The sequence below is a fragment of the Ictidomys tridecemlineatus genome, chromosome 5 (genome assembly GCF_052094955.1).
Source record: "Ictidomys tridecemlineatus isolate mIctTri1 chromosome 5, mIctTri1.hap1, whole genome shotgun sequence".
Classification (NCBI taxonomy): domain Eukaryota; kingdom Metazoa; phylum Chordata; class Mammalia; order Rodentia; family Sciuridae; genus Ictidomys; species Ictidomys tridecemlineatus.
Genome location: NC_135481.1, coordinates 135,525,384 through 135,541,227, shown reverse-complemented (window position 1 = coordinate 135,541,227; position 15,844 = coordinate 135,525,384). Strand labels below are relative to the sequence as shown.

Sequence of the window (15,844 nt, the reverse complement as noted above, 5' to 3'; positions counted from 1 at the left end):
CATACCCCCTTGGCTTGAAACCACCGTAACTACTTTTTCTCCTCTTAGACTTTTGGGAGATTGGCATCTTCTTCCTCTTTCTTTCATTTCTGGTTTTATTTGTAAAGTAGTGAGAAGACACAGGTTCTTCCTCATCGAGTTCCTCGGGATCATTCTTTCTGGGGCCTCTGTTGCCTGGAAGGCTTATCCCTGGAGAACTGTCCTTGGCTACAAACGGGAAATGCAGACATTTACAGGTGATATGGAGCTGGCCCATGTGTTCTACTGTCTGTATGAAGATACACAGCTTCACAGTTCAGACACACAGATACACAGTTCAGTCCATCCCCAGCTGCTTTCCTGGTACCTTCCTGCCACATTGATTCAACAATTCAATCAGGTTTAGCTCATATTCTACCTTTTGCAGCCTGCACTCCTGTGATGAACTGAGCAGTTAATCCTGATATAAATGTTAAACAATTTTATCTATGATTTTAAACATTTTGAAAAAATAAGCCCAACAAAAGGGAAACATAAATTATATTCTGCCTTGGCTCTGAACAATAGTTTCTTAATAAATGGATATCAGAAAATTCTAAACCATATTTCTTCATAGAAAAAGCTACTTCTTTGCATAATTGTTGTGAATATTTCACATCTTATACAGGAAAAGGGCCTGTATGAAAGCACACACTTGCAAAGAATATCTATGGTAGTTTCTATAGGTATCTGTATTTGAATGCAAGGCATCCTTAAAGGAAGCTGCTCTGGTGTGCCCTCCAGGCCACCCTGCTGCCTGGTCGGAAGGGTAGCATGGAGGGCTTGGGATTCCAACCCTGGTTCATATGGGAAACAGATACAGCGCAGGGGAAAGAGCACTGTCATACTAGTTGTGTGACTCTGGAAAAATGAAAAGTTCACTCTCCTCATCAGTAAAATGGGGGTTGTAAGGATAAGATGGTATAAGACAGGTGAAGCTCTTGTCACAAAGTGCTTAAGAAGAGGGAGTAATAGTCACCATGCTGTTGGGATGTTTCCCTGAAGCAGCCCTGTCTGTGTGCACAAAAGCCCCTTCCAAACTAGTCATGACATGAAACAAATGTGAAGCTCCTACCAAGGATCATCAAATATAATTAGAGCATGGCTTTTATTTTATTTTTTTTGTGGGGATGGAATCCAGAGCCTCACACATGTTAGGCCGGTGCTGTACCAATGAACTACATCCCTGGCCCCAGAGAGTGGCTTTTAATGAAATAATTATCATATTTATGAGGAACCTACTTTTTAATGGATAAAAAACATTGTGAAGTGAAAGCTTAAAGTACATGTTCATTTATTTCTCTTTCTGCTCACCATTTCATTAGCCTGGAGAAGATTTTCCTTTGCTTATTACAGAAAAAAGAAAATGTTGAACTTGGCTGGTCTGTGAGGTCTTATTGAATGGCAATATATTAGTTGAGGGCAGACATCTGCCCTTTTACTATTTCCTGCAACAAAATATTTCCTTGTTCTCTGTTTTTTTTTAGTCAGTACATTCCACAGCCAGTGATGAGGCCCTACAGGACATGCCTAAAGCGACTTTTGGGAGCATCTGTTAATGATGCCCTCACTAGGACATGTTCTTTCACTGACTAATAACAGTAGCATTCTGAAGATTTGTTCATTTTTTCCAAAACATTTGAACCTCTACATTTTATCTCTAGATATACTTGTTAGATAACATGTTCCTTCCTCAGATAAGGACACTGAAGCACAAAGAGGTTGCTGGTGGTTTGCCAAGGATCACAGAGTAAGATAGTGACAGATATGAGATGGGCACCCAGGGCTGCTATTTCTTGGTACTCACTTTACCAGAACCAGCAATGACTGGGCCTAATGTTCCCTTTTGGGCCCTATTAGCAAGTTTAATAACTGGATAAACACTAGTGTCCTCTCAGAAGTGCCTCTATACCACTGGGGCTGTTCTGAGGACTTGAACTTCAGTGTAACAAGGTGTAAGAATCATTAACACAACCCAGAAACCACATAATTCTAATCCAGAGAGATATATCGCTTAACATTAAAACAGGCTTTTATAAAACACACATTTGCTGAATACCGAACCTGGCAATGTCCACTCAGAGTATTTCTGTAATATTGGAATCACTTCTGCACCATATTTTTCCAGCTTGTCTTCAGTAACACCATCAATTTGAAGTAAAACCTCAGGATCAGAAGATAAAGATTCTGTGCATGGGTATAAAATTAGGAATTTAAATTACCACCCATAGAAAATCCACTGAATTCATGCTCATTCACTCTTTCAGTTCATGTCTGCTAAATGCCAGCTAACTGCAGAGCACTGGGCACATGGGCCGATTTTCTGTTTTCTTGTTGTGGTGCTGGATATTGAACTCAGGGCCTATGCATGCTAGGCAAGCACTCTACCAACTGAGTGATATTCCCAGCCCACACAGGCTGCTTTAGGCAAAGTTAGTACCACAGAGGCAGCAGACAGGCCCAAAGGGCAGAAGCCATCATCCAATTCCAGCAGGGAGGACACATAAACCAGGGCAGTGAGTGGGAGAGGGCCATGGGCTTGGGAGAAGCTGGAGGGTAGGATCTGGGCAATGTACTCAGACTTTAAACAGACTCTGCTCTTGCCACTGTTCCCACTGCCAAGATTTGCCCAGCTGTAAGACTGATGTCACCTGTATTTGCTGAGAACACCCACATTTCTATTTCCAGCTCTGACTTCTTTCTGGCACTCCAGACTTGTACACCCTGCCCAAGAGACCTAACCAAATGCTACTGCCCCCAGCCCAAATTTGTTCTTCATCCAGTCTTTCCCATGTGGGATGGAGCAATGAGCAGGCAGTTCAAAATCCTTTACAGAGAGACAGCACATCCATCTCGCAACTGGACAAGTCTGTCATTTTAAAGGTCACTCTGGCTGCTGTATGGAATATAGACTGTGAGGGAAAGATGGAAACTAGGAGCCTGGTGGGAGCCAGTGCATGAACAAGTAATGATAGAACAATCTAGAATGTAGGAGTGGAGTCAGAGAGGAGAGACTTGGTTAACTTTTAGAGGCTGAGTCTGTAGCGTCTATTGTTGTGTGGCTATGGGGAGTAAGGGAGTAATAATTCCTATTTATCTGACTTGAGCAAAGGATGGATTTCATATCCTTTCCAATCTGTGATTTTCACATCATTCCTATGTTTAGAGGAAAAGCGATAGACTGTGGGACAGAACAGAAGGTTTATGAAGGGGGCTAGTGGAAGATGAAGTGGGAAAGGCAAGTAAAATGTAGACCCTTGATAGAATTTATATCTTATCTGTAAAGCTGTTGTAGTTTTAGTGGTTTTTGGAAAGATTAAGATGTACATAGTGCTCACATCTGGACATAAGGAGACCAGTTGAGAAACTACACTAATAATCTTGGGAAAAAATGCTGTTTTTCATTGATTCTAAGTCACATATTTTTTCACATAGTAGCATTCCGGAAGTCAAGATGCATCCTACAATTGCTGATGGCCATTGGCAGCTATCTTTTGGTTGTTACTGGTCCAGGTAACTTGGTCCCAGCTATTAATACTGTTGACAGGTTAACAAAGTCACTCTATTATTGGTATCTTACATATATAACTTTGCTACATAACATCTTCAAAAAGATTGTACTGTGATTAGCATTAAAAAAGCAACTATTAAAAAAAAACTACGAATGCAGAAAAGCTGGAGACACAGTAATGGGGAATAAATTTGGCATTAATTTACTGAGTCTTTGAGGAAATGACCACAATTTCAGTTTCTTTCAATTTTTTTATGTGACCTAAAAAAAGATGCCTAGAGGTTGGGGTTGTGGCTCAGATGAAGAGTGCTTGCCTAGCATGTGTGAGGCACTCATCACCACATGAAAATAAAATAAAGGTACTGTGTTCACCTACAACTAAAAATAAATGTTAAAAAAAAAAGAAAAAGAAAAAGAAAAAAAATGCCTAAAGTAGACGAAGTAGTATTACATTTTTGTTTTCAGGAGATGTGCAACCTTTTGTTGATACCTTCTGGTGGGCTGGGGTGTAGCTCAGTGGTTGAGCAGGTGTTTAGTATAGACAAGATCCTGGGTACAACCCCCAGTACCATAGCACACAACAAAACAAACCAGAATGAGAAACATTAGGACCTGGACACCTGAGTGAAGGAGTGATTTGGCAGTAGGGGTAAGAATGGAAGAGAGAGGTGATGATTAAGAAACTAAATGCAGGAAGAAATATGCACCAGTCAATTATATGAACAACTTATTTTTTCAGAGACTTTACTACTGAAATTCTAGGTTGATCTATTTCAATCCATGGAAACAATCAGTAAGTACTTCTTAACTAAAGACACATCAGTATGCTAGATCCAGATTCAAAGAAGCATAAAGCATGATTTCTTTTTATAAAAAACTTAGCTCTTCACAACACTGACTTTTGCACATGGAAATGAAGCTAAACATTATAAGGCAGGTAAATAATCATCACAAATAATCAACACCTGACTTTACATAATACAATTAACCTCATCTTTTAACATCTAGCATTAGAGCAAAACATAAATTTAAAATCATACCACACACAATGTGATATTTATATCAAAACACACACACACACACATACACACACACACACACATTTTTTTTTGGCAGTGCTGTGGGTAGAATCTGACCACTAAGCTATCCCCTAGTCCTTAAAACTCTATTTTGTGTGTGTGTGAATCCAGGTTCTTTTTTAAAAAAAAAAAACACTAAGCTATATCCTCAGTCCTTTTTATATTTTTTGAGACAAGGTTTTGCTAAGTTGCTGAGGCTGTCCCCAAACTTATTATCCTCCTGCCTCAGCCTCATGGGTCCCTAGGATCACAGATATGCACCACTATACCTGGTGGAACTGTCTTCAAGAATTATGATTTTATCTCAAGAATGAGTTTAAATGGTTAAAGAGCTTTCAAAACAGATTAAATAAAATAATTAAATAGACTGGACATATTTATCACTCAAGAAGTTCCTTAGTAAGGTGAATTTTACCTTATTAATCTGTGCCATGTAATGAAAGGTACACATGCACCTACCTGCAAGCTTCTTGAGAGTAGCAGTATTAAAAATATTGAAGTAATGGACACCAAAAACTTTCCCCAGGGATTTGCAGACTTCTGTAAGTTCTCCAAGACATTTCTTAACCATCTCTTCCCTCTCAGATACTTTTGCTACTAAAGCTTTTTGTTTTTTCAAGTTGCTGAAATTTTCCATTTCAATAAAATCTACCTTTGTGAGAAAGAAATCATAGGAGTAGATAAATGAACACTTGCTCCCAAATAGGGGCTTTATTCAATGATTAACGACATTTATTTATTTATTTTTTTGTATTACTGTTCTTCTAAGTAGACAATAAGCCCCTTTGGAATAGGGGCTATGCATTCTCCATTTTTCTGTCTCCAGGATCTGGTATAGCATAGTTTCTTAAAAAATGCTTATTAAATGATTATAGGAAGATTTAGTGACCCTCAAACCCATTAAATTCATTTTGACAGATGTCAAATAACTTGAATTCAATTTTAAGCTCTTTCCAATTAAGAAGTTCAGAATATGTTCCTATAGGACAGCATCAAGAAATGTGGTATTGGTAAGCCTTGGGAGAGACACTGCACTTTGCAGTAATATACTTTGGTCCACTCACTGTGAGATAATAAAATAAAACAAACATTTAAAATGGCTTACCTTTAAATGCCCATTTAGTACACTCTGGGCTTTTGTTCCCAGCATTATATAGGCAATTGGTTGGTCATTGGCATTGATATATAAGTCTTCATCCAAAATCTTCTCAAGTATTAGCTTTTTAAAAAGTCTTTCAGCATTGTGACGTGAATAAGCAGATCCCTTTCCAAATATACCTGACTGAATTTTTGCACTCTTACTCCCTAAAGGCAGAAGAAGTTAGATGAGTAAATATAGGTATACCAACACGCTTATAAGAAGCTTAAAAAGTCATTCATGAACATGTTTGACCAATAGATCATCTACTTCACAGGAAAGTCTGTGGTACAAATCAACACTCATTTCTGTATAAGAATATCTGAGTGAAATTCTAAAATTTCTGTGGTTGCATATACCTTTTTTTTTGGTGCCAGGGATGGAACCCAGGGCCTTGCACATTTTAGGAAAGTGCTCTGCTACTGAACTACATTACTAGTTCTTTTTATTTTGAGACAGGGACTTGCTAAGTGGTAGAGGCTGACCTCAAACTTGCAATCTTGCTGCCTCAGCCTGCCAGGAACTGGAATTACAGGCATATGACATTGTTCTTGGCAGCTATCACTTAAAATGTTTTTGTTTTCAGCCAGGGTCACCATTTGAAATTTATCTACTGAATCCCCACTATGAAAGACCATTTATGTTATTCCCTTTACTTTCTCCTTCCCCAAAATTTGTTAGTTATATCCTATTTATTGGTTCATCTTTTTTATTTGGTACCAGAGCTTGAACCCAGGGGCACTAAATTGCTGAGGCTGGCTTTGATCTTGTGATTCTCCGGCCTCAACCTCCCAAGTCACTGGGTTTAGAGGCATGCCTGCCTGGACATCTATTGATTGATTATTTCTGTACCTTTAGAAAGAACTCCCCACAAACATCCTCCCCTCTATAAGAGGTTATGTGCACATGAAGCCCTTCCATACTCCTTTTATCCTACTTTTATTTTAACACGTTGAGATTAGCATTTACATGCTGGCCTGTCTGTAACCATGGTTAAGTCTATATGTGGATTCTAATTACTTATTTTATGACAAGTTTCTTCCATATTTGGAACAATGTCCTAGCTCTTATGCAATCCAAAGGAAAATGTTTACTTCATCCATGTCAAATGGATTATTTTTTATAAGTTTTATCAATTATTCAAAATCAAGTTATGATTTCTTTTGTTTTATATCTGATCTTTGCTCTTATATAATCTCCCCCTTGGAGTTTCCAGACCCTTCTCTTTTGTTGGTCAAGAAGTAATGTTTGTGTTAATCACTATAAACAATAAAAAAATTTGTTTTTTATTCTTTCTATATACTGATGGAGACTCGTATTCTTGACTGTTACAATTTGTACAGATTGCTACTGGCCCTATAGCATAGCCGTTATGATGGGATTTCTTCTCAGTGGACTCACAGGTCCGTGCCACTATCTAATGTCTTGTGATGTGTGATCATTTTGTTTAGTTTCCATGATTGCTGATATTAATCTGATGTTAGTCTGGTTTTAGTTCCTGTTTTTTCTTTCAAAAGCTTAAGATTGTCTTTGACGAGGTCTAGAATATGCCACCATGGCATAAAAATTATTTTGAGCAGAAGGCATTTGAGTTCCTGAAATCTTTTATCTGCTAAAAAGAAGAGTCTGTCCAAAAAACCCAAAAGAACTCACTTGTCATCAATTCCCTCCCTGGGAAAAACCAGAGAAGGTTGATCTTATAAGCAAAGATGAGAAGCCTGTACACCATACTTAAACAGACATGGTCACAAAAAATGTCCTATCTCCCATCTAATCTCTGAAGGGCCCATTTACCACCTTCCTTCCTTTGTACCAGGGCTTGAACCCAGGGGTGCTTAACCATTAAGTCATATACCCAGCCTTTTTTATTTTTTTGGGACAGGGTCTCACTAGGTTCCTTAGTGCTTCACTAAGTTGCTGAGGCTGGCTTTGAACTTGCTATATCCTCCTGCCTCAGCCTATGGAGCTGTTGGGATTAAAGGTGTATGCCACTGGTCCATTTACCTCTCCTTTTAAATTTTTTTACATTTTTTATTAGTTGCTGATATTTATTTCTTTATTTATATGAGGTGCTGAGAATCAAACCCAGTGCTTCACACTAGTATGGCAAGTGCTCTACCACTGAGCTACAACCTCAGCCCCCAGTTTTCCAATCATTTTGCTTGGATCTTAGAAGATTTTCTTGACTTTATTTTCCAACCTTTCTTTTAAATTTACTTTGTCAATTCTGTTAAATGTTTAACAGCTCTTTCCTATTCTTTCTTTTCCATAATATTAAATTGCTATTTAAATCTTTGTGGTAATATTAATTTGGAATTTTCCCTTCTCTCTCCTTAAATTACTGCCTTTTTTCTAAATTATCTCTATCTTCCAGGGAGAACTATTTTGCTTATTTATTTCCTTCTTCCTTCCTTCTGTCCCTTTATTCCTTCTGTCTCTCTCTCTCTCTCTCTTCTGGACTGGGGATTGAACCCAGAGCTACTCTACCACTGAGATACATCCCAGCCTTTTAAATTTCGACAGGCATCACTAAATTGCTGAGGCTTACTTCAAACTTTCAATCCTCCTGCCTCAGTCTCCAAATCACTGGGATTACAGATGTGCACCACTAGGCCCATCTGAATTTTTTTAGATGTTTAATTTCAATTAACTAAAAAAAATAAAACAGATGACTTACCTAGGAAAATATCAACCAGCATGTTCATAGTAAATCTTCCAGAAGGACCTACATGTTTTATATTTCTTGTTCCTTGTGATGAACTATATTCTTGAACAAAACTTACAATATTTTTCACGTCATCAGTCACATCTCTTGTTTTATAATCCTATGAATAAAAAGATTACCTTCTGTTATAGTTAATATAATGACAGATAGATTACTACAGTTTAATATTAACTGTGGTAGACTCGTAACTCATTTCTAGACCAAAACTAAGACTAAAAATTAAGGAAGTTTCAAATGTTTCTTCTTGCCAAAGTTCTAGTACAATTAGTATTCTATCTATTTTATTACTGTTTCACAGACATATCTTGTCTTTCAACTATCTGCCAGCACTCTGTGGGTAAGAAAAATATATAAATATATAAAATCCTTCACACCTCCTGAAACAGTGCTCTATTATTTCCCATCAGTTCACTGTCTCATTTCCCTCACGTGCCCCAACCTTGCCGACTTTTTGAGTCCCTATTACTGATGGTCTTTCACTTCCACTTATCCTACTTTTCTATACTAGCAATACTCAGCACACTTGTAATTCTGAAAATCTACACTACTGTGTCTTTGGATACATGACTTCATGCATGCTCTAGGCAAGCACTGTACCACTGAGCTAGGCCCTAGTCCTCTCACTCCTTTTAACCCTTGTTCACTTGCCACTTTCTGACAACCTGAAGTTGAACAAGTTTCTTGTGTTACATCAACAATCAGTAGTCTTTCTGAGGTCTCATCCAGAAAAGTCCAGAGAAACCCCTCACTCTAATATCATCCCTGCCTTAATTCTTGGTGACTTCAGTATGCAGAGATGACTCTCCAACTGCTGGCCGTAGGTATCTGGATTTCCTCTGCTCCAATGATTCTGTCTTCCAACTACATCACCCACTTGCTCTCATGTCACACCAATAATGGCAACTCTTCATTCTCAGACTATTTATCCTATCTTTTAACTCATGCCATCTAGCACTCTGACTCCAACAAGCCACTGGGACTGCCTAGCCAATGATCCTCCACCTCAGATGTCCTCCAAACTCAGCTTAAATTTCACAGCAGTTCTTATTATCATTACCTCACATGCCATCCACCTGCTGTTTGGTCAGTTCATGGCATTACTTGGCAAAACACGTTAGGTCCAACACACCTGTACCTGTGTCTGAACTTAGCTGGACAAACACATAAATTATGTAGAATATCTTTATTTTCAATACATGGCCACAAATCTCAATTGGACCTTTAATGTTGTAGGTAATTATTATATATCCCTAGTGTATTATTCCTCAATTTTTTTTCTTTTCTTTTTTTCCTTTGGTACTGGGTATTGACCCCAGGGGCACTCAACCACCGAGCCACATCCCCAGGCCTATTTTGTATTTTATTTAGAGACAGGCTCTCTCTGAGTTGGATAGGGTTTCACTATGTTGCTGAGGCTGGCTTTGAATTTTCAATCCTCCTGTCTCATCCTCCTGTGCACCACCATGCCTGGAGCTCCATTTTTATTTTATTTTTTTTTTGTTATACATGGTCACAATATCTTTATTTTTATGTGGTGCTGAGGATTGAACCCAGTGCCTCACGCTTGACAGGTGAGCACTCTACCTCTGAGCCACAACCCCAGCCCCTAATACTCTTTTTTTAATACCTTTATTTCTTTTTTTAAAAATTTTTTTTTAATATTTATTTTTTAGTTATTGGCAGACACAACATCTTTGTTGGTATGTGGCGCTGAAGATCGAACCCGGGCCGCACGCATGCCAGGCGAGCGCGCTACGGCTTGAGCCACATCCCCAGCCTCACCTTTATTTCATTTGTTTTATTTTTAATGTGGTGCTGGGGATCGGACTCAGTGCCTCATGCATGCTAGGAAAGTACTCTATCACTGAGCCACAACTCCAGCCCAGACCTCCATTTTTTTAAACCATAGAAACCCACAAACTATGGCATATCATCTAGGTGTATGTGTGTTTTGTTTTTTTTAAATTTTTTGGTAGTTGTGGATGGACAGAATGCATTTATCTTATTTGTTTATTTTTATGTGGTGCTAAGGATTGAACCCAGTGCCTCTCACATACAAGTGCTCTGCCACTGAGCCACATCCCAACCCCTGGATGCGTTTTTAAAAATAAAATTTAACTGGCACAGTCATAGAACATGACTGGAAAATTGATATATTTATTATGGATGCTTTTGGGTTACAATGGCAGAGTTGAATAGTTCTAGCAGAAATCAGGTAGTCATAAAGTCTGAAGTATTTTACTTTCTGTCCCTTAAAAATTGGCCGTGGTGGTGCACACCTGTAAACCCAGCTACTAAGAGATCCTGTCTCAAAAAATTTTTTTTTAAAGTTCTGGGGATATAGCTCAGTGGTAGAGCATACCTGGGTTCAATCCTCAGAACAGGGGATAGGAGGTCACTTGGAGAGTTGTCTATATTCAGTCTCCAATTTTTGCCTCATTTTACTGAAAACGGTCAAGTCAAGGTCATTAAGATTTCTGCAATGCTAAATCCTATGCTGAATTCTTAGTCCTTCCTGTACTTGACTTAGCAGCAGCACTTGACATGATTAGCACTTCCTCCTTCTTGAAACACTTCCTGTACTTGGTTTCCTTGGCTTTCCTCTTACTGCTGCTCTTTCTTGGTTTCCTTTCATAGTTCTTCCTCTTTTCCTCAACCTCTTAGGAGCCATGGTAAGTCTTTGGTTTTCTTATGTTCTATTTTTTTTTTTTTTTTTTAGTGCTGAGGATTGAACCCAGGGGCACTCTACCACTGAGCTACATTCCTAGCCCTTTTTTATTTTGAGACAGGGTCTCACTAAGTCGCCTAGATTGGCCTCAAACTTGTGATCCTCCTCCTTCAGTTTACCCAGTAGCTAGGATTACAGGTGTGTGTCATTTTGCCTGGCCCTTCTGCCTAAGTTTATACTCATGAAGATATTAGCTGGTCTTGTGGCTTTAAGTATCATCTTTTAATTAATGCCAACCACTCCCAACTTTACATGTATCACCAACCTCTTAATAAAATTTCTGAATCAAACAGACCTATGTCATTCATGTCCAAAACTGAACTCTTAATCTTCCTTGCCAAATAGCCTTCTGTATTTTGGCTAAAGGTAACTCCATTCTTGTAGTTCCTCCAGTCCTTTAGCCTTCATTTTGCTTTTCTGGCCCTCCATTAGACCTCTTCCTGTCACAGACTCTCAACCCTGCTCGGACACGGGGCTTCCTGCAGTCCCTCTAGTGCTCCAGGACTACTCTCCACCTCAGGGCTTTGGTTCTGGTTAATGCTTCTGCCAATATGCTCATATTCAGAGAGCTGCTCAGCTAACTTTCATTTCAAGTTTTTGCTCAAATGGGCCAACTTATCTAATACTGCATTTTGGACCCCACCCATTGTTCCTGTCTTCTTACTCTGCTGAACTTTTCACCAAAGTTCTTTTCCTTAACATATTCTTGTTGTGTATATTACTTGCTATCAGCCTTCCCCTACTACAATGCAAGCTCTACAAGAGCAAGTATTTTTATTTATTTTGTTCAATAATGTGTCTTAAATTCTTAGAAAAGTGTCTGCTATAGAAACAGTCCTCAATAAATATCTATTGATAGAGTAAACTGATTAGCGCTGTTTATAGAGTGGAGTGGGAAGACACAGTTGTGAATCTGCAGATTCTACACTGAGAGAGTAAACTCCCCTGTTTTGGTCAGTGCTGCAAATCTCAATTGCAGCAATTACAATTATATGAACACATATGTCTCTCCCTTCCAGACTATGAACTGGTCTACAATGTGTTCATTTGGGAGTCTCCAACATTTTGCAAACATTTTAAAAGATATGAAATGTGAAAATATTCTATAACCAGTCTTGTAGTTATTAAAACATAAAATTGCCATGATAGGTACAATACGTACCTAATGATTGAATTTAACAACCTTCCAAGGTGATTTGAGGGGACAGATCGTACTGAACTCAGAAGCCAGTGCCATTATTAGTATAATTGTTTTTAGTACTGGGGATTACCTGGGGTGCTTTATCACAGAGTTATACCTTCAGTCCTTTAAAAAAATATATATATCTATTTTTAGTTGTAGCTGGATATAATACTTTTATTTTATTTGTTTTTATTTTTATGTGGTACCAGGGATGGAACCCAGTGTCTCATGCATGTTAGGCAAGCACTCTATCATTGAGTCACAATTCCAGCCCCCAGTCATCTTTTATTTTGAGATAGGGTCTCATTAAATTGCTGAGACTGGATTTGAACTCGAGATTCTCCTGTCTTAGCCTCCTAAATGTCTGGAATTACAGGTGTGTGCTACTGTGCTGGTGCCATTCTTTGTAGGTTAAAAAAAAAAAAAAAAGAGTAATTTAAAGTACTTGAGTATAAACACAGCACCTACTAATGCTACTCTTTCAAGATTTTTTTTTTTGTTAATTGTATTTTTTTGTGGACTGGAGGTTGAAACCAGGACCTCACACATGCTAGGCAAGTGCTCTACAACTATGCTATAGCTGGGTCCATTTTAAAATTTTATTTTGAGGCAGGGTCTCACTAAGTTGCCTGCCTCAGCCTCCCAAGTAGCTGGGATTACAGGTGTGTGTCTTCCAACTGACTGAGATCTTTAAATATAGGTTATAGTTGATTTAAAATATTCTACCTGCCCATGTTAGATCATTTGGCATGTTTATGAATTAATGATATTTCTAAAATATTCTGTAAATATCAGTGCACATATGTAACCTCAATATTTTGAACAGGTGGGTGTTTAGTATATTTTCTTAACAGTCTTCTAATTCTAAAAAATGATATTCTATAAAATATTTTAAGAGGGCTGGGGTTGTGGCTCAGTGGTAGAGTGTTTGCCTAGCATGTGGGAGGCCCTGGGTACAATCCTTAGCACCACATAAAAGTAAATAAATAAAATAAAGGTATTGTGTCCAATTACAACTAAAAAATAAATATAATATAATGTAATATGTGTGTGTGTGTGTGTGTGTGTATAAAGAATTTTTCTATTCCTAATTATGATATGGAGGACAAGCCCTTTCTCTTGACTTTTGTGGCCCATATTCTGGGATCTAACTTGTGTTTTCTTTTTTAAGTTTTAAGAGAAAAAAAAAAAAAAGCTGGCAATTTCCTTAATTATTAAAGAATTAAAAACAAAACTAAACTAAACAATAACTCATTTTACCTTTGTTTTACAGCAATTATCACAAGAAACATCCGGGTATTTCTTACAAAAATCAGGGTTAAATCCATTTTCTCCGAAGTAAGCTAAAAGCTGTATTCTCCTGCATTCTGTTATATTTTCACAGTAATGTACCATGCTATACAAATTATTGAAATGAGTCTCTCTTGTATGATGGTTTCCATCTTTTTCCACTAAAAGGGATGAAAAGCATAGTAAAACATACTTACTACATTAGAAATTTAAAGTATAGCACAGAAATACTTAGAATTATAGAACTTTAATACTAAATAAGAAAATTGCTATTATTGGCATTCTATTAGTATAACAATTTCTTATTATAATTAACTGGGATTTATGTTTATCTCAAGATTTTAATTTAATTTTATAGCATTACATTTTAGATTTTTGTTTTCAAATTGAAAAACTTTTTTGGTGGTAGAGACTAAACACAGGGTGTCCATGTTCTTACCACTGAACCATATCCTCAGACCCTGAAATGAAAAGATTTTTTTTCAAATTTTCATTATTTCCAATGATGAAGGCTAGACTTAATTATCATTTAATCTATCACAAGTAGGAGATGTATGGGTTTTGTCTAAAAATACAAGTGGGCAAACCAAGTGTAAACAAGGGATTTTTTTGGGTTAATACCCATTTTGGTATAGTGTAAGAATCTTGAACTTTGGCATCAGATGAAATCATGCTCAGTTAGGGTTCTGCATTTATTAGTTCTGTATCTGATTTTTCTTCTCTGTATAATGAGAAAATAGTCTTATCTTTTAAGGTTGTTGTGAGAAAAAAAATGAATTGATATGTGTAAAGGATTTAAAATAGCATGTGGCAAGTGCTAACAGTATATTATCTACAACAATTACCATCCCTGCAACACAGTCACTACTCCCACTGCTCCTACTATTTTGGCTACTGCCTCAGAGACCTTGGGGGCAAGTCAAAAATCTTTCTGAAGCTTGCTTTTCTCGTGAGCAGCTCTACCTAAAAAGTTAGATGTTGCTTATAATCCCAGCAGTTCAGGAGGCCAAGGCAAGAGGATGACAAATTCAAGGACAGTCTCAGCAACTTAGCAAGGCCCGAAGCACCTTAGAGAGATCCTGCCTCAAAACAGAATATAAAAAGGGCTGGGGATGTAGCTCAGTGGTTAAGCACCCCTGGGTTAATCCCTGATACCAAAAAAAGCTAGTTTTTATGGGTAAATAAAGTAAGATGATATAGAGTTTGACACAGTGCATAGCATGTACCATGCTGAGTATCTCTGCCAGAGTGAGAAAGTGATCTTAAAAATAGATATTTATAAAATATATTCAATTATCACACCTGAGTACAAAGATGGGCCCAGGATATAATAAAATTCTAAAATATGTATTTACTTTGACCCAAGAAAAACTTGGTCTAGAAATATTTCCTACATAAATAACTGCAAAAATGCCTAAAGATATCAGTACAAGGGTATTCAATACTGCGTTGTTGGCAGCAGTAAAAAACAAGAAATAATCTAAATATCTAATAAGAGGGGACTGGCTTAATAAACATGAAATTATCAGACTATGAAATTCTATGTAGCTAATTTATTCATATTAATTCTAGGGATAATTACAATCTAGTATTGACTGAAAAAAAGGGGTATATTTATATATATCTTTTTTTTTTAATTTTTAATATTTATTTTTTAGTTCTCAGCAGACACAACATCTTTGTTGGTATGTGGTACTGAAGATCGAACCCGGGCCGCACACATACCAGGCGAGCGCGCTACCACTTGAGCCACATCCCCAGCCCTATATATATCTTTATATATATACATACATATATGTGTGGTGTGTGTGTGTGCGCACACGTGAGAGAGAATGTATAATGTAATTCCATTTATATTTTAAAATACAAGCATCTGGGAAAGGTAAACACAAATACAAGATGTTGCCTGCCTTTAATGGGGGAGGAGGGATGAGACAGGAGAGGGATATCTAGGAGACTATTGGTTGTACTCCCCCTCCCTTTTTTTTTTTTTGAGAGAATGTCTCACTATGTTGTGCAGGCTGGCCTCAACTCCTGAGCTCAAGTGATCCTCCTGCCTTGGCTTTCTTGGTAGTTGGGACTATAGTTACGTGCCACAATACTTGGTTTTGTTTTATTTCTTAAACTGGATGGTAGTTCATGAGAGTTTATTATTTTCTCCTTTTTATCTTT

General features: G+C 37.6%; 1 protein-coding gene across 4 annotated transcripts in view; it reads right to left on the bottom strand.

Annotated features, from left to right (window-relative positions):
- Positions 1–15,844, bottom strand: part of Blm (BLM RecQ like helicase) — a 103,068-nt gene that overhangs the window by 4,777 nt on the left and 82,447 nt on the right. For 3 of the 4 annotated variants that reach the window (XM_005320165.4, XM_078051150.1, XM_021722918.3), the window contains 6 exons: positions 13,643–13,833; positions 8,424–8,571; positions 5,714–5,913; positions 5,068–5,260; positions 2,083–2,205; positions 6–207 (listed from right to left, as the gene is read on the bottom strand). In XM_005320165.4, coding sequence (XP_005320222.2) covers positions 6–207; positions 2,083–2,205; positions 5,068–5,260; positions 5,714–5,913; positions 8,424–8,571; positions 13,643–13,833 — 1,057 coding nt within the window. Of the gene's footprint in view, positions 1–5; positions 208–2,082; positions 2,206–5,067; positions 5,261–5,713; positions 5,914–8,423; positions 8,572–13,642; positions 13,834–15,844 lie in introns of those variants that run through there. The other variant, XM_078051151.1, reaches the window with a different exon arrangement.